The 24,369-nt window shown below is 43.0% G+C and overlaps 2 protein-coding genes across 3 annotated transcripts in view; both read left to right on the top strand.

Annotated features, from left to right (window-relative positions):
- fer1l4 (fer-1 like family member 4) overlaps positions 1 to 15,701 on the top strand; it is a 46,180-nt gene extending 30,479 nt beyond the window's left edge. The window contains exons 37-46 of one of the 2 annotated variants that reach the window (XM_065241213.2): positions 5,639 to 5,766; positions 7,640 to 7,810; positions 9,194 to 9,348; positions 9,458 to 9,639; positions 9,948 to 10,033; positions 12,300 to 12,398; positions 12,826 to 13,067; positions 14,227 to 14,525; positions 14,721 to 14,821; positions 14,921 to 15,701. In XM_065241213.2, coding sequence (XP_065097285.1) covers positions 5,639 to 5,766; positions 7,640 to 7,810; positions 9,194 to 9,348; positions 9,458 to 9,639; positions 9,948 to 10,033; positions 12,300 to 12,398; positions 12,826 to 13,067; positions 14,227 to 14,525; positions 14,721 to 14,821; positions 14,921 to 15,101 — 1,644 coding nt within the window. In that variant the 3' untranslated portion in view covers positions 15,102 to 15,701. The remainder of the gene's footprint in view (positions 1 to 5,638; positions 5,767 to 7,639; positions 7,811 to 9,193; positions 9,349 to 9,457; positions 9,640 to 9,947; positions 10,034 to 12,299; positions 12,399 to 12,825; positions 13,068 to 14,226; positions 14,526 to 14,720; positions 14,822 to 14,920) is intronic. The other variant, XM_065241212.2, reaches the window with a different exon arrangement.
- Positions 15,702 to 20,677: 4,976 nt separating this feature from the next.
- The window catches only part of unm_sa1614 (un-named sa1614), a 46,680-nt gene continuing 42,988 nt past the window's right edge, over positions 20,678 to 24,369 (top strand). The window contains exon 1 of the mRNA XM_065241207.2: positions 20,678 to 21,133. Coding sequence (XP_065097279.1) covers positions 21,008 to 21,133 — 126 coding nt within the window. The 5' untranslated portion in view covers positions 20,678 to 21,007. The remainder of the gene's footprint in view (positions 21,134 to 24,369) is intronic.

Below are 24,369 nucleotides of genomic sequence, written 5' to 3'. Positions count from 1 at the left end.
GCAGGATTTAGAGATCGAGTGGAGTTCCCCGCAAGAACCCCAAAGGAGCAAGCTCGATTCGTGGTACTTTGACTCGGGCCGCCGCGCCGCCGCTCCGAGGAAAAGTGCCCCTTTCCTCCCAGACCTGCACGATGAGGTCACCAAAGCGTGGGCGACCCCCCAGGGCGTCCGCGCTCGCGCCGGCGGGTCTGAGCTGTTTTCTAAAGTGGACGGGGCGGAGGCTCGTGGATACCTGCATATCCCCCCCGTCGAGGAAGCCGTGGCGGCCCATCTCTGCCCGTCGTCCTCCTCCTTGGGTGGTGAGGCTTCACTACCCTCTAAGGCGTGCCGCATGACGGCGCACCTGGCTGATAAAGCCTACGCCGCGTCAGGGGAGGCTCTGTCGTCGCTACACACCATGGCGGTCCTCCAGATTTTCCAGGCGCGGGCTCTAAAGGCGCTGGACGAGGGCAGCACGGACCTGAGTACCTTCAGGGATCTGAGGGCGGCAACGGACTTCGCGCTGAAAGCCACCAAAAAGTCGGCGCAGGCTATCGGACGCAGCATGGGCTTCATGGTGGTGATGCAGCGCCAGCTGTGGTTAAACCTCACAGATCTCAAGGAGGCCGACAGGAAGACGCTGCTTAACGCTCCCGTTTCCCCATCTGGCCTGTTCGGTGACGCCGTGGGTACCATCACGGAGCGATTCTCGGAGGCGGTGAAGAGTTCTAAAGCCATGAGTCACTTTCTTCCTCGCCGCCCTATGTCTCATGCGCCGGCGGGACCGCCGCCGCCGAGACACCGCTCCGAGTCTGCGCCACGCCGGCCGGCAGCGCAACCCCCCGCGGCGACGCCCCCGACAGTGAGACCTGAACCGGTGGTGCGTCACAAGAGCCCCTGGCACGAATCCACCAGGAAGCGTCGCAAGAAACCGGGTCCAGGGGGACCGCAGTCCGGAGCAAAGCCGCGTTCCTGACGTGAGTGGTGTGAGAGAGAGAACGCCGAGCGGCGAGCCCGCCGCCAAGAGAACGAAAGTCTCGTCAAGCGTCCCCCTGGCTGTTGCGGGCGACGCAGAGACTGTCTCTTTAAATGTTTTTGTGTTGAATGCAATAAAAAATGTTACTTTTTCACAAAAAGAGCATTTTCCTCTTTATCTGGTTTCGGGTCGCTCGCCCCAGGGCAGCTCCCACCCTCATATAGACACGCACAGCGCACCCTCCCTGCTTTCGAACCCCCCCGCGACGCGCGGGTCGCAGAGAAAGCGGGGACGGGAAGGGTTAATGCACGGTCTCAGCGAGCCGCACAAAAGCCCGTTGTCTATCGCGGCGTCAGCCGCCCCCCGGCCGTCCTCTCTTGTGCCCGTAACACACACGCTGCACAGAGCGGAGAGGTCTTCATTAGTCCCGCTGGGTCACTCGCCCCCGAGCAGCGATCCGGCGAGCAACGCGCAGCCCCCCAGAACCGAGCTACCCGTCACGCACGAGACGCTCGGCGGCAACGAGCGGTCAGGTCATCCTGTCATTCAACCGCTATCACTGCGCTTAGATGCATGGCGTGCCATTCCCAACATATCGGAATGGATGCTGAACATTATTCAGAAAGGATATTCTCTACAGTTTCGACGCAGACCTCCCCGTTTCAACGGCGTGATAGCGTCAACGGTCCGGGCTCAGGACGAGTCGATTTTGTATCAGGAAATCTGCAATCTCCTCGCCAAACAAGCGATAGAGTCAGTTCCGATGCAAGAGAGAGAGAGCGGTTTTTACAGCCGGTACTTTGTCGTCCCGAAAAAAGACGGCGGTCTCAGACCGATCTTGGATTTGAGACAAATCAACAAAGCATTACACAAACGTGCTTTCAAAATGACTACACTGAAACAGATCCTCGCCCACATTCGGCCCGGGGACTGGTTTATTTCAGTGGACCTAAAGGATGCTTATTTTCACATTCAGATCGCCCCGCACCACAGGCGCTTTCTGAGATTTGCATTCAAGGATGCTGCATACCAGTTCACGGTCCTCCCGTTCGGTCTGGCGCTCGCCCCGCGCACATTCACGAAATGTATAGACGCGGCGCTGTCCCCGCTGAGAGCGAGCGGCATTCGCATCCTGAATTATTTGGACGATTGGCTGATTTTAGCACAATCCAGAGAGGTGCTCATCAGCCACAGGGACGCAGTACTTTCGCATTTAGACAGCCTCGGTCTACGTGTGAATTTGCAGAAGAGCGCTCTATCTCCAACGCAGGAGATCGCGTTTCTAGGCGTGCGTCTCGACTCAGTCTCAATGAAGGCTTTCTTATCAGAGGAGCGCAAACGGGATCTGACGTCTGCTCTGAATGTATTCAGCCACGGAGGCACTGTGCCACTGAAACGGTTTCAGAGACTTTTAGGCTTGATGGCGGCAGCCTCACCGGTTTGCCCACTCGGTCTGCTGTATATGCGCCCGTTGCAACTATGGTTACGATCCAGAGTGCCCAACAGGGCGTGGATATCGGGACGAGCGCGCATTACAGTTACGAACGGATGTATGCGAGCGCTGAGACCCTGGTTCGATCCCAACCTGTTCAGCGGGGGTGCCCCACTCGGGCTGGTTACGAGACGGAAAGTAGTCACAACGGACGCGTCGTTAACGGGCTGGGGAGCCCTGTGCGATGGCGTCCCGGCTTCGGGCTCCTGGCCGGAGTCGGAGCGGTTATGGCATATAAACCGTCTAGAGCTCAAAGCCGTCTTTTTAGCACTGCAGAGCTTTGCGACGCTGATCGGGGGCCATCATGTTCTTGTCCGGACGGACAACACTACGGTGGTTTCATACATAAATCGCCAGGGAGGAGTGCGCTCCAGGCCGCTGTTCAGACAGGCAGAAGCGATACTGTTGTGGGCGGATCGTCATCTCCTTTCAATAAAAGCGACGCATGTACCGGGCAGCATGAACTGCGGAGCGGATATGCTGTCGAGGAACGGCATTCCCCAAGGGGAATGGAGATTGAACCCCCTATCTATCGAGCTGATCTGGAGTCAGTTCGGGAAAGCAGAAGTGGATCTGTTTGCGTCCGAGGAAAACACACACTGCCCGCTGTTCTTCTCGTTGACGAGCTCTCCTCTGGGCGGAGAAGCGCTGTCGTTGCCGTGGCCGAGAGCCAGCAAATATGCGTTTCCCCCCATAAAACTGCTGCCGTCAGTTTTACACAAGATCAGAGAGGAAAAAGCAACAGTGACACTAATCGCCCCGTACTGGCCGAACCAGCCGTGGTTTCCCGAGCTGTTGGAACTGTCAACGGCTCCCCCGTGGCCGATCCCGTTGAGACGAGACCTGCTCTCTCAGGCGAACGGATCAATCTGGCACCCCAGCCCCGAGAAGTGGAAACTTCACGCGTGGAAGGTGTGTGGGAACCGCTGACAGACGCGGCGCTGCCGCAGAGTGTGCTCGATACGCTGATGCAGTCGCGTGCCCCCGCTACAAGACGGTTATATGCCCTTAAGTGGTCGGTATTCGCTGCGTGGTGCAAAGAAAAAGAGTTTGACCCGGTGAACTGCTCCGTGTCAGCTATTCTATCCTTTCTACAGCACAGAATGGATACGGGAAGCATGCCCTCCACCCTTAAAGTGTATGTTGCTGCTATCGCAGCTTTTCATGCTAATATTGGGGGGCGCTCTGTGGGCAAACACGAGCTCATAACGAAGTTTTTACGGGGTGCACGGCGCCTCAGACCTTCTCGCCCTCCCACCGTACCGTCTTGGGACCTGGCCTTGGTCCTGAAAGCACTAACTCTTCCTCCGTTTGAGCCTATTCTAACGGTAGGTTTGAAGGAGCTTTCTCTAAAAACTGTGCTTCTGCTGGCTTTGGCTTCAGCTAAGCGCATAGGAGATCTGCATGCTCTCTCTGTGAACGCTGAATGCTTACAATTTGGACCAGGAGACTGTAATGTCACGTTGAAACCCAAAGCGGGTTATGTGCCTAAATCGCTATCCACGCCATTTAGAGCGCAGGTTATTTCTATCCCCGCCTTCTCCTCGGATGACGCGGCGACTACTAACGCGATCGTCCAGAGGGAGCTTTGCCCGGTAAGAGCGCTAAAAGCTTATATTGATCGCTCGGCACCGTTCCGGGCGGCGGAACAGCTGTTTGTTTGTTTTGGAGGCAGCACCAAAGGACGCCCAGTTTCCAAGCAAAGACTTTCGCACTGGGTGGTTGATGCTATTTCACTGGCATACTCTAGCCAAGGAGTGCGATGCCCTTTGAATATTAGAGCCCATTCTACGAGAGCTATTGCATCGTCATGGGCTTGGTATAAAGGCGCATCTATTCAGGATTTATGCTTGGCTGCTGGCTGGTCGTCTCAGAACACCTTTGCTAGGTTTTATAATCTGGATGTCTCCTCATTGGCCTCCCGAGTGCTTTCGGTAAACAATGCCTCCACCTCCAGTGCCTGACATACCTGATGGTTTCTATCAGGTCGTGTGTAAGGGGCGGCGCTACTGCGACGCCAACTTGAGAATACCTTAGCGCCGGACGCTGCTCGCTCGCTGAGTATTCTGTTTATTCACTACGAGAATACCACCATGTATTGGTTTTTGCGGATTATCACTTGCATTCCGGACGCCGGAAATCACCCGCTCGCTGGATGCTGAGTCATATGAATATTGCATGTGGATTATTTTCTACAAACTTCAACGCCGGACCTCGTCCGCCGTTTGGGGATGTCAACAGGTGACTGCAAGAGTGCTGTGTTCACCGCCGCTAGTCCAATGATCTAAACACTTCTACAACTTGTGCGCCGGACGCCGTCCGCTCGCTAGGTATGTTGTTAATTCTTTAGCGTTTACTTCTTACCCGCTTAATGTGGTGTTACGCTAGTACGCTACTGGCCCTGTTATGGTTTTTGGCTGGTGATTAGTACGATATGCCGCTATCGGCTGGTCATTGAGATTGTTGCATGCTGTTTGCTTCGTTATGCTTGGCCTATCTTGCCGTATGCACGGCGCGGTTCTATACAATCTCCCATAGCGTCAGCTAACTGACGCAATGTCGAGAGAACGTTCTCGACAGGGAACGTCTCGGTTACTATCGTAACCTCGGTTCCCTGAGAGAACGTGAACGAGACATTGCGTTAGCTGCCGTGCTCACGGCTTCGTAGGCTGTACGCTCGTTCAGTCGTTTTTACTGAAGATATTCGCTCAGGACGGCTGCTATTATAGTGAGAAGGCCACGCCCTCTTTTGCCGTCTTGAGCGTCATTGGCCAGCGCGAGTTTCAACTGCACTGGCGTTGTGCAATAAGGCTTCAGGGTTATCGTGATTGAAGGATCAATCCCATAGCGTCAGCTAACTGACGCAATGTCTCGTTCACGTTCTCTCAGGGAACCGAGGTTACGATAGTAACCGAGACGTTCTTCATAGGTCCTTCATATGTGCTATATAGCACTAAAAATGGTTTCTCTATGATTACGAGCCAAAAACCACTTTTAGTGCTATTTAGCACCATTTGTTTTATAGTGTAGTTTTAAAGTTTAATAGACTTGACCCATAAACTTTCATTTAAAATCTCATATCATAATATAAGATCAATAAAAATTAATATTAAAAAAAAGATGTTTGAAATCATGAGTTATTTTGTTTCTAATAATTGCTCTCCTAAATGTCTGTTTTTGTGCTCTTTAAGGCAACCAACCTATCTCCTACAGACCCTAATGGAAAAGCAGATCCTTATGTAGTGGTGAAAATCGGCCAGCAGCAAGTGGACAGCAAAGATCGTTACATTCCCAAACAACTCAACCCAGTGTTTGGAGAGTGAGTGCAGTCTGTTCATAGTTATTTTAAAGGTTTAAGCAAAAATTATATAGATATACGAGGGACTATTTAGATCTATAATGGTTCTTAGAAAAAAGAACAGAAGAAATCACAATGTTCAAAAATCAAGCTACGCCTTTTACTTAAAGGGGAGGTTTAATGCTATTTCATGCATTCTGACTTATAAACATGGTTTAAGAGTTGTAACCTTCATGCTAAACATAAGCAAAGTGTCAATAAAGCAGTTGAGCTTGTGACAGGATTTCTGGGCCAAACTCACGCCTACTTTTTCCTACAAGTTTCAGAATTTTTTTTTTAACTGAGGTATCCGTTACGACTGATTGACCCCATATTTCTTTTATGGGCCTTTACCCCCAGAAAAGCACGCCTGTCCTGCACGTCAAGTAAGAGCGAGAACGCGCATTAGCATTGCTCCGTCGAGTACAAGTCACCGGTATCACTGCACAGCAGCACACGACAACTTTGTTTTATCAAGATGGTTCGACAAAAGAAGTGTGTTTTTGAATGTAAGGAGAAGAAAACCTTATTTAGCTTTCCATGTCTTAAGACAACAGTGGATGCAGTTTGTTTTTCCCGGACAGCAACGAAATTGCGAATGGGTTTATGTTTGTTCCCTGGCTGCATTTCAGAGAGGATTGCTTTACAAACAAAGCTCAGTTTGACTGCTGAACTTTAAAAGACACTGTTTTCACAGGCGTAAGTAAATCAAAATCTCACGTGTTTTCTTTGCAATTGGCGCATAGGTACATGTAATGTAAACAACACAAACAACAGCAGACATTTTCCGCCTCAGTTGGCATTGTACTGCACTTACGACATTGACACCTTTTAAAGGTCCCATTCTTTCTGTGTTTTTGAAGCTTTGTTTGTGTTTACAGTGTGCAATATAACATGTGTTCATGTTTCACGTGTAAACAAACGCAGTATTTTTCACACAATTTACTTATCGGTATACCGCTGCTTTTACTGTCCTCAAATTGGGCTGATGTCTGTCTTGTTTTATGAAGTCCCTCCTTCAGAAATGCGTATCGAGTTTTGATTGTGTAGTTTGTTTAGTGTGTTGTGATTCGATAGGAGCTTAGCTTGCCATTAACTTAGCTGGCGACTGACATATTACTGTGGGTGGAGTTTAGTCAAAAAACTCTACTGACGTCATTAAAGCAGGAAGTAGAGGGCTGTAGCCCAAACCGGCCGTTGGTTGTAGGCTTTGAAAAAATGGGATCAGAAAGAACGTGACCTTTGAAATGGGCAAATGCAGAAAAATACATCAAGATTTGTGTTGCATTTCTTAATGAAAATAGCGGATAAACAAACAAGGATTAATTATCAGATAGAGACATCCTGCTAATAGTTGCTGCTGTTGTTCCTGTTGATCAATCACTGACTCATTATCTGATTCTGGATCATATGTGTAAGGCTGTATCTGACTGTAAGCCATAGTTATTTAAAAAACTATTTAAGTTTGTTTCCATCGATGTCACAGCTGTTAGATTAGTATCCAAAGGCCGCCAACCGTACGCCTTCAAGTGTTCAAGTTTTCCCGGCAAAAAACAGAATGGCAGTTCTGTCTTTTAGTAATCTGACAACACGAAAGAGTCTTTGGACATATGAAGGATGAAATACTACTCTATAGGTAACAAGATTACACATTAGATTGGCAAAAATGTTCTGTGTTATGTGAGCTTTGCTTAAAAAAGCAATTTGCTTTTCAGATAGATTCGATCAGACTAATCAAATAAAACAATTACAGGGAATGTAATAAAATTATTGAAAGCTAATTCAAAAACAAGAATACAACTTGCAGTGTATTCGACTGATAGCTTGCTTGACGCTTACTCCGATCTCTCCACAGAGTTTTCGAGATTACCTTGTCCTTTCCTTTGGAGACTGAGCTCGTGCTGCAGGTGTATGACCATGACCTCGTGGGCTCTGATGACTTGATCGGAGAAACCCGTGTGGACCTGGAGAACCGATTCTTTAGCCGCCACCGTGCCGGCTGCGGCCTGGCCCTTTATTATGACAAGTGGGTATTAGTATCTCTCTGTGGTGATGGCAATTATGGTGATGGCTGTGGTGATTATGATTATAATAATAGAGTTTAGTATTATTGCCATCATCGGCAGAATAACTGACACGTTGCTAACATGCATTATTAGTAAAAGCTAGTGATGCAACAATACACTTAGTTCACGGTTCAATACATATTTCGGTTCTTGTTCACGGTTTACGGTTCGGTCTCGGTTCTGATGCCTTGGCCTATTAAAGTGTTTTTAATTATTCTATGCTTAGGTAACAGGAACATTGAGATGTTAAGAAGAAAAAAATACTGGTTTTAATTGCAGTTCTCTTTATTTTATGTAAATGCAAAAATCATCTTACATATTTCTAGTGTACTGATACAATAATATAAGATATAATTAAATAAAGACATATACAAATAATATCCTATTCAAACTGGGGAACATGTGAATTCATTACATTACATAAATTGGCCATTTTATATACCTGTACTTAGTAAATTAAACTTTACATTGTAAATGAAGGCTATACCTTACTGCACTACTGTTAAATCCAACATAATGCTGTCTGTGTAGAAACCAAAAATGCGTTCCTCAATCAACATTACTGGTGGGATTTATTTTAGCATCAGGCGCATTCTCTTCTTGAGTTAAACTTTTTCAACTTGCGCAGAAGACGTGTTTGAGGCAAATAACGTGCGTTTGCATCAATAACAAGCCCAATTTGCGTCATTCGCATTGCCCGACGCGAATTTGCATCTTTACATTGATGTTGTATGTAATCTACACGCGCAAATAATTAATCCACACCACAGATTTAAAAGACAGTCGTGCTGCTTCTTTTTGTTGTTGTACTTCTGTTGGGTGTGTGTGCACGCGAATGAAATCTGACACCAGCATTGCAAGCAGAGTTTAACGCAGCTAGCGCACAGTGACTGGATATCAACTCGCTGTGGCGTTTATAAGCGTGCAGATCACGCGCATGCACACATTAACAAAAGTGCAGGAAATATAAAACTGACAGATTTGGATGGATAAACCGAAAAACCACAATTCACCTGCGCATATTGGACCGTGGGGGTCGAACCGAACGGTTCAATAATGTACTGTATTGAGAATTGTGGCATCCCTAGTAAAAGCCCTTAGCTGATTGTTTGCTTCGGCTTTTGTATGAGGGGCCGTACACTGAAAAATGCTGGGTTGTTTTAACCCATGGTAGACAAACCTAACCACTGGTTTAAATTAACCTAAAAAATTTTTTATATTTGACCCAACCATGGAAAATCACAGCATTTTAGGAGACAGGAGGTTTCTGTATACGGCCCCATGTGTTTTGGTCTGATCTTCACTACAGGTGTTAACTAGATTAAGCTGTCTTGTGATTTCAGGGATGGCTATAACAAATGGAGAGATGCCAAGAAACCCACAGCAATTTTATCAGAGCTCTGTCGGAAAAATGGGATTCCATCTCCAGAGTATCGGGAATCTGAAATCAAAGTTCTCAACAAGATATTTAAAATTCCTAATGAGGCTTTTCCAGAAGGTGTTACAGCTTAATTTAGACATTAAATACTTATATAATATTTAAATATCTTATGAAATATCTGGTTACTGCAAAATAAAACGGCAATTGCTAATATGAAACTCTGCAGAGCTGCTAAAGAAGAATAAGAAGACTGAGGAAGACTACGAAGAGTTGGATGAGCACAAAGCCCTCAGCGTTCTCCATCGGTGGGGGGAAATGAGAGAGTTTTGTGAGGGAGCGTGTCCTCTGATACCCGAACATGTGGAGGTCCGATCGCTGCTCAATGAGGATAAGCCAGGTCTTCCTCAGGTCAGACTCATGTGCTGAAACAACTGTTTAGCTTACGCAGTCAAGACCAGTTAGTCTGGTCAAATTGTGATTTATTATTATCAACGCTAGAAAGAACAAAGCTGAAATTGGTTTTAATTTTACCATAGTATCTTGTGGTTTTATAGCACATGGTCTTTCATGTTGAACCTGAAAAAGGGACAAACCCATGCATTGCAAACCCCAAGTTTGACTCAGATGTTGAACTCAGAAGTAAAAATGTAAAAATGTTGTGAATCCTTTTCAAATATTATCTGACATCTTACACATCTTTGGGTTTTTCCTAACAGGGTTATGCTCACATGTGGATTGACATGTTTCCTGTGGATGTACCTGCACCACCCCCTATTAATATCAAGCCCAGACTTCCAATAAGGTAATGAAGTGAAAAAAAATCCTATATTCATGCATAATATTGTACTAAACCAATATATTACAGTTTGAACACAATTGGACACAATATTTCCCCTATGATTTTAATTTAGAGAATTAAAGTTACTGGGTGTAAATTTGTTATTGTACTTAGGGTTTGTGCACACCAAAGCTTTTACGCCCGCGGCCGGCGCATGTTTTCAATTGTTTCCAATGGAAGCTCTGCGTTTTTCAAATAAGCCAGCAGCTAGCAGTTTTCTTCTGCGCTGAAAACTGAGCGTCGAGAGTTGAAAGAGATTCAACTTTGGGTGAAAAGCTGTAGAAAGCTGGCACTCAGCTGAAAAAACAGCTGGCATTCGGCGTTGTCCAGGCGTTTTCAGCCGCGTTTAAAAGTTTTGGTGTGCACAACCCCTTAGAGTTGTAGGCTGTTGTTTTCTTCATAACTGGCTGTCTTTAAGCTACATGTCATTTCGGATGATGCATCCTCCAGAAGTCACATTTGTCGTCCACATACTATTACTTATATTATGAAAGAAATTGCAGTATTTTACAACAAATTACAATTTTGTAAATGAGACCGCAATGGCCCATAAATGTGACCTCCGGATGACGCAACCCCCGAAATGAGCCACAGATTGAGTTATAAGAATCCACACAAGCCTTTTTGTAATTTGCAAACAACAAAAACATTACAAACGTATAAATTAGCAGATAAACTTACAGTGTGAGGCTCAATGCTTTCCACTGTCATTTGCACTCATGTAGGTGTCTGGCAACCCATGTGAGCATTTACTGTAGTGTCAATGCTGTGTGCACACTACCACAGACTTTGTCACTGTGTGTTTCCTGTCAATTTTAGCTCGTTCCCACCAGCATTTTTTGTGATTTTCCACAAAGTTTCACAGAATGCCTTCCAGGAAAAATTTCTTCTATTAGATTAAAACGTACAATATCAAATAAAAAAGACCCTCTGGTTTCAAAAAACAAACAAAATGGGGAAAAAACATTAATTTGTTCTCTTTTTATAACCTCTTAAATATGTGAAAGTTTCTAAAAAAAAATTTAAAAAATTGTAAAAAGCTCAAATAATTACATTTTTGTAAATGACTTTTGTTAGAAATCACATTTGGAACGATGATCAAAACATGCATGAAGTTTGCGATGTTGTTGAATTAGTTGATGTTTAAGTTTTTTATAAGTGCCACCTAGTGGATAATAACTGAATTATAGATTACTGTAAAAACTCTCCAGGGAAGCGTCATTAATTGACAAGATAACTCGTTAATGGCGGGGAAAGAGTTAAAAAGGTTTTTGGGAGGCGTTCCTAATTCTGGTTGTTCTAGTAACAATTATAAACAAACTCCATGCTTTATTCTCATTGGTTGTCGCTCCTGAAAGTTGCGCATCATTTGCGTAAAGTTTAAGGTTTCGCTAGATATACCCACATTTAGTTGCCAACGGTCATTGTCGCTTATGTTGCCTAGGAATTCAAGGCTCTCCATTACAGGGATCATAGGATGAAAATCTGACTTTTGCATGTTTAAGTGCTTCTAGAAACCTAGAAAACATGAAAAAGAACAACCCAGTTACTTTGTTTTGGTAAACCATTCTCTGCAAGCATGAGAAAAATTTGGTCATTCAGTTTTCGCCTAAATTGTGATAGTAAGTCTTTTTACAGTGTCCCCCCCCCAATCTGACCTATCCCACCACGGCACTGCCATTTAGTGCAAAGAAAAAAGGGGCAAAAAATAACACCACAATTAAGTTTCAATTTCAACAAACCACCATCATTGCGATCAAAGTTTGCATTTCATCAGCTCATTAAGGACACACCCAAAAATGGCAAATTTTGCTCAGGCCTACAAAGTGGAAATTTTAACATGCTATAATAAATTATCTGTGGGGTATTTTGAGCTAAACTTGACATATGCACTCTGGGGACACAAAAGACTTATTTTACATCTTAAAAATCTCAAAATATCACCTCTTTAAAATAAATGGAATTGGGTCGCTTTATAAAGGCTAAAGAAGGATGAGGGTGCGGGAAAAAACCCTTTCTAATATTTTAAATTTGGACTGTGGTATCAAGTTTAACCACTACCTGTCCACATCACATATACAAATACAAAGACAAAATCATTTATTTTGGCATTTTGTTGTCTCATAAGAATAGTTACTACACATAAAAAATAGAAGGAAAAACATGCAGATATACAGTATTATGTTTGCTCACTCTTTAAAATAAAAAAATTCTCTCTCTATTTTTCCAGTTATGAGCTGCGTGTGATCATCTGGAACACTGATGATGTTGTACTGGATGATGTCAATCCCTTTACTGGAGAACCGTCAAGTGACATCTATGTTAAAGGGTCAGAACACACATATTGAATCAAACAGCCTGATCATACACGAATTCATAAATATTTTACAAAGAGGCTAATTGATTATAATTTGTATGATGTGAATCTTATAAAGACTTATAATTATTGGAAAATAGCAGTATTGAAGCCTCACCCCAAAACCCAATGTTAATGGGTTGAAAGCAGATCACACAGAATTGTACAAATAGGAATTTTTACTGGACGAGTAAGCCATTTTGTAACATAGTTATGATTGTATTGTGTTAAACCAGAAAACCTACACTTATGTTGTACCTACAATATAATGTTATATTTAAATACAGTAGAGATAACAACAATATGTGTACTGTACATAAGTATGTATTAAATAACTGCATATTTTTAGACCCTGTTGTTTTTACATGTTTGTATGTATATGTCTGTTTCCATTCACCAGCTGGATTAAAGGTCTGGATGGTGAGAAACAAGAGACAGATGTGCACTTTAATTCCCTAACCGGAGAGGGAAACTTCAACTGGCGCTTTGTCTTTCACTTTGACTATCTACCCACCGAGAAGGAGATCATCTACAAGAAAAAAGAGTCCCTGTTCTCGATTGATGAGACTGAGTTTCGCCAACCCGCTGTTCTGGTTCTGCAGGTCTGGGATTATGACCGCATCGGTTCCAATGATTTTCTGGGTTAGTAGTTCTAGATACTGGTCAAGGGTTTAGGGGTCATACTGAAACCAACAAGGTTCCTCCTCAGCTAAAATTTTAATATGGAGAAAGAGTTTCTGGGTATGAACTTGAATTCTCTGGTTATCAGGAAACCTCTACATCTGGTGCTTCTTCTTGGTAGAAAAACATGCAGTTGTGAAAGTATTGCTTCCAATGAGTTCCTAAGTTAGCAGTTCAAGTCATCATCAGTCATGGGGTGAAGGTTCACTCTGAATCCTGCCATTATCATCCAAAAAGTAGAGTCCTCAAAACAGGGTTCCCACGGGTCCTTGAAATCCTTGAAAGTTTGTGAATCTGGGGGGAAAATTTAAGGAAGTTTTTTCAAAAATCTACATGCATAGATACAGGTGATTGAAAATGCTTGAATCTATTTTATGCAAGAAGTTTTCTAGAAAAAAAATCCATATTATTTCCTGTGTAGTGTAGGATAATATCATACAAATTCTAGACTTTTTAAGCACACGTGCTAAACTGTGCACTTAAAATGCTTATATCTTCTGTATGCGAATGTTGTTTCATACCAAAATGCTTTTTGCATAGTTGTGTTCGACACATAAAAACGTATCGCGTTATGTATGTAGCTGTTGCTCCCTGAGACGGGAACGAGACGCTGCGTCTCCCTTGCCATACTTCCTGCGTCCCTGTAACGCCGCCTTTGGCAATATTTCAGATAACGATATACTTCCTGGCTCTTGCGTCACTCTGTCTTTGTCGTTAAGCCTCACCATTGGTTGAATTTGGTATACACATTCAGACGCACTTACCTCTGGAGGCGTCCTCAAAGTGTCACTGCAGTGACTCAGCGCAAGGTACCTCAAAAGGGAACTGTAACAATGTATCTTAAAAGGTAACACGATGTAACCTTGCTCTCACTTGAAATGTGTCCCCCCATTTGAATTTGAAGGGTATTGGACCTGGAAAGTCCTTGAAAGGTCCTTGAATTTGAAGTTAACTATGGTGTGGGAACCCTGTCAAACAGAGAGATGCTGAGTAATGATTATATTGCATTCGTAGGCTCACCAAGCAATTTTAGAAGATCATCAGGTGCCTCCTCCTGGCAAAATAAGATGTGTGTTTTGCAGGTATTCAAAATCTTACTGTTCAATTCTGGTTGGTCTAGGTTCCATAGAGTTGCGTCTCAGCGATATGGTCCGTGCGGCGAAATCATCGGGGCAATGCAGTGTTCAAATGGCCAAAGACAAGGCTAGTCCTCGCTTCTCCATTTTCCGCAGCAAGAGGATGAAAGGCTGGTGGCCGCTCATCAAGCTGAAGAGCCTGGAGGACATTGAGAGGGAGGAGAGAGAGGCAGAACAGGAGAAGAAAAGCAAGAAGAAGAAAAAGAAATCGAGCAAGCGTAGCCAAATGAAACCAGAAGATCTGCAATTTGTGGACAGTAGTGGGAACACCTTTCTGTTAATGGTACTGTAATTTACACTGCACAGTCCACCATGCATCCTCAAAGAGCCTTTTAGTCAAAATAGCATCTCTTTCTTACCTTTTTTCACTTCTCTATGGAACCATACAGCCAAAAATGGTTCTTCTGTGGGATTATGTTGCATCTATACTTTTAAGATTGTTGTAATTGTGGACTTACATTTCTTTTTCTTTGTTAAGGGAAAAGTAGAAGCAGAGTTCCACTTAGTGACAGCTGAGGAAGCTGAGAAGAGCCCTGTGGGTAAAGCACGTAAAGAACCTGAACCACTGGAGAAACCAAAGTAAGAAACTCTAAAACTCTTTTAAGGTCTGTAAAGATATGAGGTACACTTTTGTATATAATGATTAGTCCTTCATATCTATAATTTTGTGTTTTTAAGCCGCCCCAAGACATCCTTCAACTGGTTTGTGAACCCCATGAAGACCTTTGTGTTCTTCATCTGGAAGAAGTACAAAAAGTACATCATTGCTTTGATCATTCTGGTTATTCTGGCCCTCTTCCTCTTCCTTATTCTTTACACCCTGCCTACACACATCAGCCAACTTATTGTCAACGGATAACAAGATGGATATTAATGTACCGATTTCCAGAACAAATAATAATAGCAATAGTCTGATGTTTGTACATAGCCCAGATTTTGTCTTTAATGTAAAAACAAAAGCAGTGAGACTTCAACAATACAAGCAATTGCTTTACAAATGAATCAGTGTATTATATTTCAATGTAATTTTCGTGCTGCTGATTTTTATTACATTCATTTTAATATAGTTTATAATATATTCTTATATTCCAGTTTTTTATGAATCGATGAGTAACAACAAATTGTTTTAGTTTTTACAATTTATAGGATAAACCTTGTCAGATGCACATAAAAATAATCTATTAACATTCTCTGAAATTAAATGTGTGTGTTGTCTTGCGTAAAAGTTATTTTACTGGAGAAAGGCATTAAAAGTATAAACAAAAAAATTTGCCATTGCCATTTTGCTTTAACTAACTCATAAATAACAGCAAAGCTTTTTCATTTTCATGCCATACTGTATTTCAAAAATATTTCAAAATGTTTTGAAGGCTTTTATTTGGAGTGAAAAAGTGAAAAGATATCAGTTCCAGACACAGGAATTTAGACAGTTCAAGCACATGACAGAAGAATTGATCAGTAAAACAACTGCCTGGTTTTGATTACCAAAACTGAATAATAGTGTAAAATTATTCCTGTCATACCACGGGTCTGTTGAATGCTGTATTCTGATTGGCTGAGAAATGTTCCGTGGGTATGCATTAATTTCTGATAACCGCACACCTTACTTGTCAAATTTCTTAAAAATAGGCACCAGAGCAATGTTTGTGGTAACCGTGGTATAAGAGGAATAATTGACTCCGGTCCTATGAATTATTTGAAAATAATGCACACCCACGGTGTAACGGCACGACGCGAATTGCACCTTGGGTGTGCATTATTTTCTTATAATTCAATGGCCCGTCGTCAATTATTCCTTACTTAATGAATAATCATGTAAATAATGTGTTTTACATTTATACCTTTACCACGTAACAATGCTCAGTTAAGCTACAGGAACATTACTTTTTTGTTAGCAGATGATCCTTTTAATGATGTTGTAATTTAATTTCACTTTCATTTAATTGGGCACTAAATACAGCGAAAATCGCAAGAGACATTAATATTGCTCCATTTATGAATGTACTATAAATATGTAATCATAACTTTATATAATAACTTTCCAAGATAAATTTCAATATTCATTGCCGCCTTTATCACCCCTTGACCAACTTGCATCATTTTACCCCCCCCAAAAAAACCTATTTCCAAACTGCATGTGCTATGTATACCACCATAATGAGAGCCAACGGTTATGTTTCTCCAGGTTGAACAAACCTGTGAATAAACAGCTTGAAAATGTGCAGAGGTGGTCACATGGCTCTCTGCAGGGCTGTTTTGGTTTCTCTTGGGTAGAGGAGAGCCTGGGGTTGATTGAGTGAAACTCTAATCAGAGGTGACAGTGGGGATAGGTGACTTCCAGCCTTTATTAATATTGTGATAAGTCATGTTCTTTCAAACCAAAAGGTAGGCAGTGTGCGACTACAACAACCCTTTTGGACAAGTTTTATGTTCTGTCCTAGAGCATATTTCATTGAAAATGTGTAAACTAATATACTGGGTTGTTTCAACCCATGGTTTAATCAAATTGACATTTTATAGGGATTGGGTTTGGGTTCATGTTGCTCAGTTGGGTGTTCCCGTAGATGGGTGTTCATGTTGCTCAATTGGGTGTTCCCGTAGATGGGTGTTCATGTTGCTCAATTTGGTGTTCCCGTAGATGAGTGTTCCTGTAGCTCAAATGGGTGTTCCTGTAGCTCAGATGGGTGTTCCTGTAGCTCAGATGGGTGTTCCTGTAACTCAGATGGGTGGTCCTGTTGCTCAATTAGGTGTTCCCATAGATGGGTGTTTGTGTAGCTCAGGTGGGTGTTCCTGAAGCACAGTTGGGTGTTCCTGGAGCTCAGTTGGGTGTTCCTGTAGCTCAGATGGGGTTTTTTTTTGTAGGTCAGTTGGGTGTTCCTGTAGCTCAGTTGGGTGTTCTTGTGGCTTAAATGAGTGTTCTTGTAGCTCAAATGAGTGTTCTTGTAGTTTAGATCGGTGTTCTTGTAGCTCAAATGGGTGTTTCTGTAGCACATTTGGGTGTTCCTGTATCTCAGATGAGTGTTCCTGTAGCTCAGATGGGTGTGCCTGTAGCTCAGATGGGTGTTCCGGTATCTCAGTTGGGTGTTTCTGTAGCTCAGATGGGTGTTCCTGGAGCTCAGGTGTTTGTTCCTGGAGCTCAGGTGTTTGTTCCTGTAGCACAGTTGGGTGTTCCTGGAGCTCAGGTGTGTGTTCCTGGAGCTCAGGTGTGTGTTCCTGGAGCTCAGGTGTGTGTTCCTGGAGCTCAGGTGTGTGTTCCTGGAGCTCAGGTGTGTGTTCCTGTAGCACAGTTGGGTGTTCCTGTATCTCAGATGGGTGTTTCTTGTAGCTCAGATGAGTGTTCCTGGAGCTCAGCTGTGTGTTCCTGTAGCACAGTTGGTTGTTTCGGTATTTCAGATGGGTGTTCCGGAATCTCAGATGGGTGTTCCTGGAGCTCAGATGGGTGTTCCTGGAGCTCAGATGGGTGTTCCTGGAGCTCAGCTGTGTGTTCCTGTAGCACAGTTGGGTGTTCCTGTATCTCAGATGGGTGTTCCTGTAGCTCAGCTGTGTGTTCCTGTAGCTCAGCTGTGTGTTCCTGGAGCACAGTTGGGTGTTCCTGTAGCACAGTCGGGTGTTCTTGTAGTTTAGATCGGTGTTCTTGTAGCTCAGATGGGTGTTTCTGTAGCTCAGATGAGTGTTCCTGGAGCTCAGCTGTGTGTTCCTGTAGCACAGTTGGGTGTTCCTGTAGCTCAGATGGGTGTTCCTGTAACTCAGATGGGTGGTCCTGTTGCTCAATTAGGTGTTCCCATAGATGGGTGTTTGTGTAGCTCAGGTGGGTGTTCCTGTAGCACAGTTGGGTGTTCCTGGAGCTCAGTTGGGTGTTCCTGTAGCTCAGATGGGGGTTTTTTTGTAGGTCAGTTGGGTGTTCCTGTAGCTCAGTTGGGTGTTCTTGTAGCTCAAATGAGTGTTCTTGTAGTTTAGATCGGTGTTCTTGTAGCTCAAATGGGTGTTTCTGTAGCACATTTGGGTGTTCCTGTATCTCAGATGAGTGTTCCTGTAGCTCAGATGGGTGTTCCTGTAGCTCAGATGGGTGTGCCTGTAGCTCAGATGGGTGTTCCTGTAGCTCAGATGGGTGTTCCGGTATCTCAGTTGGGTGTTCCGGTATCTCAGTTGGGTGTTTCTGTAGCTCAGTTGGGTGTTTCTGTAGCTCAGATGGGTGTTCCTGGAGCTCAGGTGTTTGTTCCTGTAGCACAGTTGGGTGTTCCTGGAGCTCAGGTGTGTGTTCCTGGAGCTCAGGTGTGTGTTCCTGGAGCTCAGGTGTGTGTTCCTGTAGCACAGTTGGGTGTTCCTGTATCTCAGATGGGTGTTTCTGTAGCTCAGATGAGTGTTCCTGGAGCTCAGCTGTGTGTTCCTGTAGCACAGTTGGTTGTTTCGGTATTTCAGATGGGTGTTCCGGAATCTCAGATGGGTGTTCCTGGAGCTCAGATGGGTGTTCCTGGAGCTCAGATGGGTGTTCCTGGAGCTCAGATGGGTGTTCCTGGAGCTCAGATGGGTGTTCCTGGAGCTCAGCTGTGTGTTCCTGTAGCACAGTTGGGTGTTCCTGTATCTCAGATGGGTGTTCCTGTAGCTCAGCTGTGTGTTCCTGTAGCTCAGCTGTGTGTTCCTGGAGCACAGTTGGGTGTTCCTGTAGCACAGTCGGGTGTTCTTGTAGTTTAGATTGGTGTTCTTGTAGCTCAAATGGGTGTTTCTGTAGCACAGTTGGGTGTTTCTGTAGCTCAGATGGGTGTTCCTGTATCTCAGATGGGTGTTTCTGTAGCTCAGATGAGTGTTCCTGGAGCTCAGCTGTGTGTTCCTGTAGCACAGTTGGTTGTTTCGGTATTTCAGATGGGTGTTCCGGTATCTCAGATGGGTGTTCCTGGAGCTCAGATGGGTGTTCCTGGAGCTCAGATGGGTGTTCCTGGAGCTCAGCTGTGTGTTCCTGTAGCACAGTTGGGTGTTCCTGTATCTCAGATGGGTGTTCCTGTAGCTCAGCTGTGTGTTCCTGTAGCTCAGCTGTGTGTTCCTGGAGCACAGTTGGGTGTTCCTGTAGCACAGTCGGGTGTTCTTGTAGTTTAGATTGGTGTTCTTGTAGCTCAAATGGGTGTTTCTGTAGCACATTTGGGTGTTCCTGTATCTCAGATGAGTGTTCCTGTAGCTCAGATGGGTGTTCCTGTAGCTCAGATGGGTGTTCCTGTAGCTCAGATGGGTGTTTCTGTATCTCAGATGGGTGTTCCTGTATCTCAGATGGGTGTTCCTGTATCTCAGATGGGTGTTCCTGTAGCACAGTTGGGTGTTCCTGTAGTTTAGATCGGTGTTCTTGTAGCTCAGATGGGTGTTTCTGTAGCTCAAATGGGTGTTCCTGTAGCTCAGATGGGTGTTCCTGTAGCTCAGATGGGTGTTCCTGTAGCTCAGATGGGTGTTTCTGTAGCACATTTGGGTGTTCCTGTAGCTCAGTTGATAGATGTGGTTGTGGGTTCTATTGACCCTTAGCTAAGCCACGCTTGAAAACCCCCACAGGCCAATCGTGGTTTAGCAACTGTAAATAGGCGCGTGGGGTCTGACTGACAAGCTTTCGAGTGAGGGAAATATGCCGAAGCATTGTGAATATGGATTGTGTAAGTCTGATACCTGGTATTCTAAGAGTTTGGACAGGGTGGTGGATTTTTCCCTTTCTCTAACTTAAAACCCAAGTGGAGAAATGTCTTATGTGGATCAAGCAGTGTGGAATTCCCAACTAAATAGTTGGGGTTAGTTCTATAAGCGGTATAATGTAATTGTAAAAATGTCAGGCTGACGTCTTGTATTTCACTGTTTGATTTACAATTATTAGATTTTTTCGCAAATTTTTACCTACTCTTCTCTAAGTTAACAAAGCTGTTCCTCAATTTGTGTGTTTTCATTTGAATTGTCAGATTATGAAGCGGCTGCTGCTTGCGCTGAGACCTAACGTTTTAGGCTTTAGCTTCAGTTTTAATATACTTATCCTCTAACAGTTGCATATTAGGTGTAATAGACATGCCAGGCTCAAAAGCTTGACAGGCGTAGCAACAGTAACTAAAGAGGGCGGGGCTTAGCAAAGGGTCAATTCCAAGGGAACAGACATACTGATAATAAATGTATAGCTTGAATGCACTGTAAGTCACTTTCGACGAAGAGTCTGCCAAATGCATAAATGTATGTAAATATTCATTTTAATTTCTATTAATATTTTATATATGGTTTTTTATATTTGTTCTAAAATGTTTATTAATTAATGATTATTAATTTAATGATTCATCCATGGCGTCACTGTCATAGATTTAGATAACTAAGGCTATAATTGGTGGAGGCTTATCATTTATTTCTAACAGGTATGCATCCATTTACATTGTTTATCTGTTATTCAATGATAAGATCTGAATGTGTGTCGTCACAGCTTCACCACAACCGGACAAATGTTTACCACAGTTGCTTATAATAGTTTCACCAGCCATTGATGCACTATGTGGGTTACATGTTGTAACTGCGCATGCGTACTATCGAGCGCTTCACTGTGGACTAAACCCTCGCCTGTTTCCTCATTATGTGCTTTTACCACTATAGCCAAACATGGGTTTATGTCGGTGAAAAATAACACTGCCGCACTTTACTCTCCTGCCGTGTCAACTTTACAAACATTCAGACATAGGCAGCTACTTCATCTCCAACAGCATCATCATATGGACTTATTGTGAAATATATTTCTTTTGTTTTCATCTTTTATCCTCCAAAATGCCTGAGTTCATATCAGTGGATGAGTTTATCGCGGAGACTCTGGAGGACTACAGCTCTCCGACCACTTCTTCCTTCTACACAAAAATGTCAAGTTGCAGAAATTCCGCCCAAAATATCGAGGAGGTATGAGATTACACATTTATTTTCTGGCTTTTTCATAAATACTTTTCAGTTGTCTTTGACAAGTGCACATTGTGATAAAATGATGAGAAGGCGCTCTGTCCCGTCCAGTTTAAGAGCGGGTCATGTGTCTTTGTGAATGCATTTTATCCTACAGCATCTTCCTTTGTCTAATTTCACAGCTTCATAAACCATTGAGCGTGTCGGCTTTTGTATTTTTCTCTGGGAACCCATGCTTCAAACATTATAAGACCAGATACTGATGCTCTTTGTCTTGTTGAATTCATTGGATTCACTCTTTCCTAAAACACAAACCCCGCGTTTTAAGCAAAGCCGTGAATTAAAGTATTAGAAATTGTTGTATTAAAATAACCAGGATGCCTTTAAACATACATTTAACATATTCAATGCAAATATTGTGTATTTAGGGGTATACAGTATATGGGGGCTGTGTTATGTAAAGCCTGTGAGAAAGGGGCGCTCATTTTGTGTTAACTGCTATTTCCTCGTGACACAGTGAATCACACTGAAATCAATTTCGTTAGTTTTGATAATACACATATAGTAATATTTTCACGTTTTCTTTGTATTGTATCTACAGCATTTTTCTTACAGATCTTGTGTTTGTTAACTCATAATAGCATATTCCGCGTCAATACGAGCTTCTGCTGTGTTATCAAGTGCACGTGCTTATTATGCTGCCTGCCTGCATCCACAAACAAAACCAGTTTAGGATTTCTTGGGTTTTCTGGAGCTGAGGAACCAGTCCACGATACGAGACTGATTTACAAGTGGGGGACATGTTTCTGGATCAACATCCTTTGTTGTTATCGGAATAACAGTTTTAACAAATCGCCCTATGATAGGGTCAGGATGGTTTCATTGACAGGAACAAAACGATGACCCAAAATGATTTGAATATGTATTAAGCCAGAAATATCTTATGCAAATCCGCATCTTGCTACCGCAGTCGCTGATCTTAGAAATATGTCAGTTCATAACCAAAAGTGCGATGCGCATTTCCAAATAGCGCTCGCGTAAGTAACTCGGTACCCATAAAATGAAAATGTAAGTTTTGGGGATTTTAGTATGACTATCCTCAAGAATATCTATAAACGTGTGGTCCAAAACACTGACAAAATACCCATTTAGAAGATAAAAGCATTCAAAACTTGGATCAACGATTCTTGTGACGTCATTCAAATTAGCAATTGAAAGGGGGAGGAGCCACTTAATATTCATCTGGTCCAGGGAACATACACTACAGTAATGTTTTTACAGTTATTAAGTAGGTGCTTAATTTAATTTATGTATTTTCACTGTAAGCCGTTTTGGACGCCTTAAATATTTACATATAGTATTGTTTCTAATAATGTTAATGTTGGACCCAGGTTGCACCAATTTTTGAGTATACAGCTGGGTCATGGCGGTAACAATTGGATGATGACTGCTTTAATAAGGGTGACAAAGTGGAAGGTGAGGTAACCATGGTGATGACCCAGGCTGTGCAATACACAGCCATACAAATTGAACAGTGAACTTCATTACATGCTAGATTGTTTGGGTCACATGTGACAGGATTGAACCTTGAATACTCAGCTACACACAAGCACAGCCTAAGGGGTCTTCAGGACAATGGTGGCATAAGAGGTCTAAGAGCTCCTCTGAACTCATCTAGAGACAGTACTCTCTACTGTAATTGTGACTCCAGGCTTTATAATAGAATCCTCATGACTGATCTCAGATCAGACTTATGCTTAATCTGCATTAGCGAAGCTTTAAAACCATTAAAACAAATCCTACAGTTTGGAAAATACACTGCATTGGAAAAGACAATGTCATGTGACTTGCATGATGACAAAGAGGGAACTGGAGAGATTTCCCTGGACCATGTGATTAAATATGCACTCCCTCTATCTCTCTTCAACACAACATGGTGTTTGTATGTTCCCATTTAAATATTCCCGTTGTATATTGTTGAAAGTAAATTGAAACTAGGGGCAATCTGGGATTAAAGGGGGCACTGGAGAAGGAATAATTAGAGATAATTAGAGTGCTCGGATAATCTGCCACAACAGTAGAGGCAGGCGAAGCTGTTGTGTCCCTTTTTGTTTTGCTGTACGGTTATGCAGGTATACCCATTCATTCGGCGAATGGAGACACCCGATATTACTACTGATTTCATTCCAGAACATTTTGTGAGAGTATTTTAAACAATGCCTTTTTGTTGCCCCTTTAAAGAAAATTAAATTATTTTCAGAAGGTATAAGTCAATGATAACTCATTTTCTGTGTATGTCCCCCCATGTGACATTGCTTCCCCAAAGACCCATTATTGCAATTACTATAGCACGTACTGCTTTAAAAACAAATTCAATTCACTCACCCAGTAAAATGTAGACATAGTTTTCTAACAGTCTTGAAGAAACAAAAATGTTGCAATCTGCGGTTCACTTACATGTTTTGGGTAGAATCGAGTGTGTTTTTAACCTCAAACCACATCTTTTCCCTACTTACCCAAATTACATCCCAACAGGTTTTAAAGGGATAGTTCACCAAAACATGAAATGTCTGTCATCATTTACTCTCCCTCATGTTGTTACAAACCTGTATAAATTTATTTGTTTTGATTAACACAGAGGAAGATATTTTGAGAAATGTTTGTAACCAAACCTTTCACGAGCCCCATTCACTTCCATAGTATCACCATCCCTTTAAAGTCAGAGCTTTCAAAGTAGCTCTGAACGATGTATCATGCAGGTTATGACTGAATCTGTGACTTTAAACCATCTGTAGTTAGTAACTGTGAGGAAGGTACTCTAGTGGTAGTGTGGTATTACCCTGATATTTTTGGGTTTGACTTCTCAAGAGTTAAATGAAGCCCACTACAGTAGTTAGAAACCAGAAGTGGTGAGATGCTCAAAGTGTTTATGTGATAGACATAAGATTACGCTTCTAATATGTCTCAAACTTATCTCTGGTGTCTTGATATGTAGGTTAGTTGTTATTTTTCGGCATAAGAGACATCAAGTCTGACAATACACTTTCAGAACGGATGTGTTAAAAACAACACACCAGTGTTAATTTAGGGACAACACACTACATGCGTTGTCCCAGAATCCACACATCTCTTTGTTATTATTGAAACAACACATTTTGTGTTACTTTTTACTCAACTTGTGTTTTATTTTAACACAAAATCAACACAAAATGACACATAATGTGTTAAAATTACACATA

This window comes from Paramisgurnus dabryanus, chromosome 14 (genome assembly GCF_030506205.2).
Source record: "Paramisgurnus dabryanus chromosome 14, PD_genome_1.1, whole genome shotgun sequence".
In the NCBI taxonomy this organism is placed as follows: domain Eukaryota; kingdom Metazoa; phylum Chordata; class Actinopteri; order Cypriniformes; family Cobitidae; genus Paramisgurnus; species Paramisgurnus dabryanus.
Note: the sequence above shows the minus strand (reverse complement) of the source record. Positions and strands in the feature narration are given on the sequence as shown.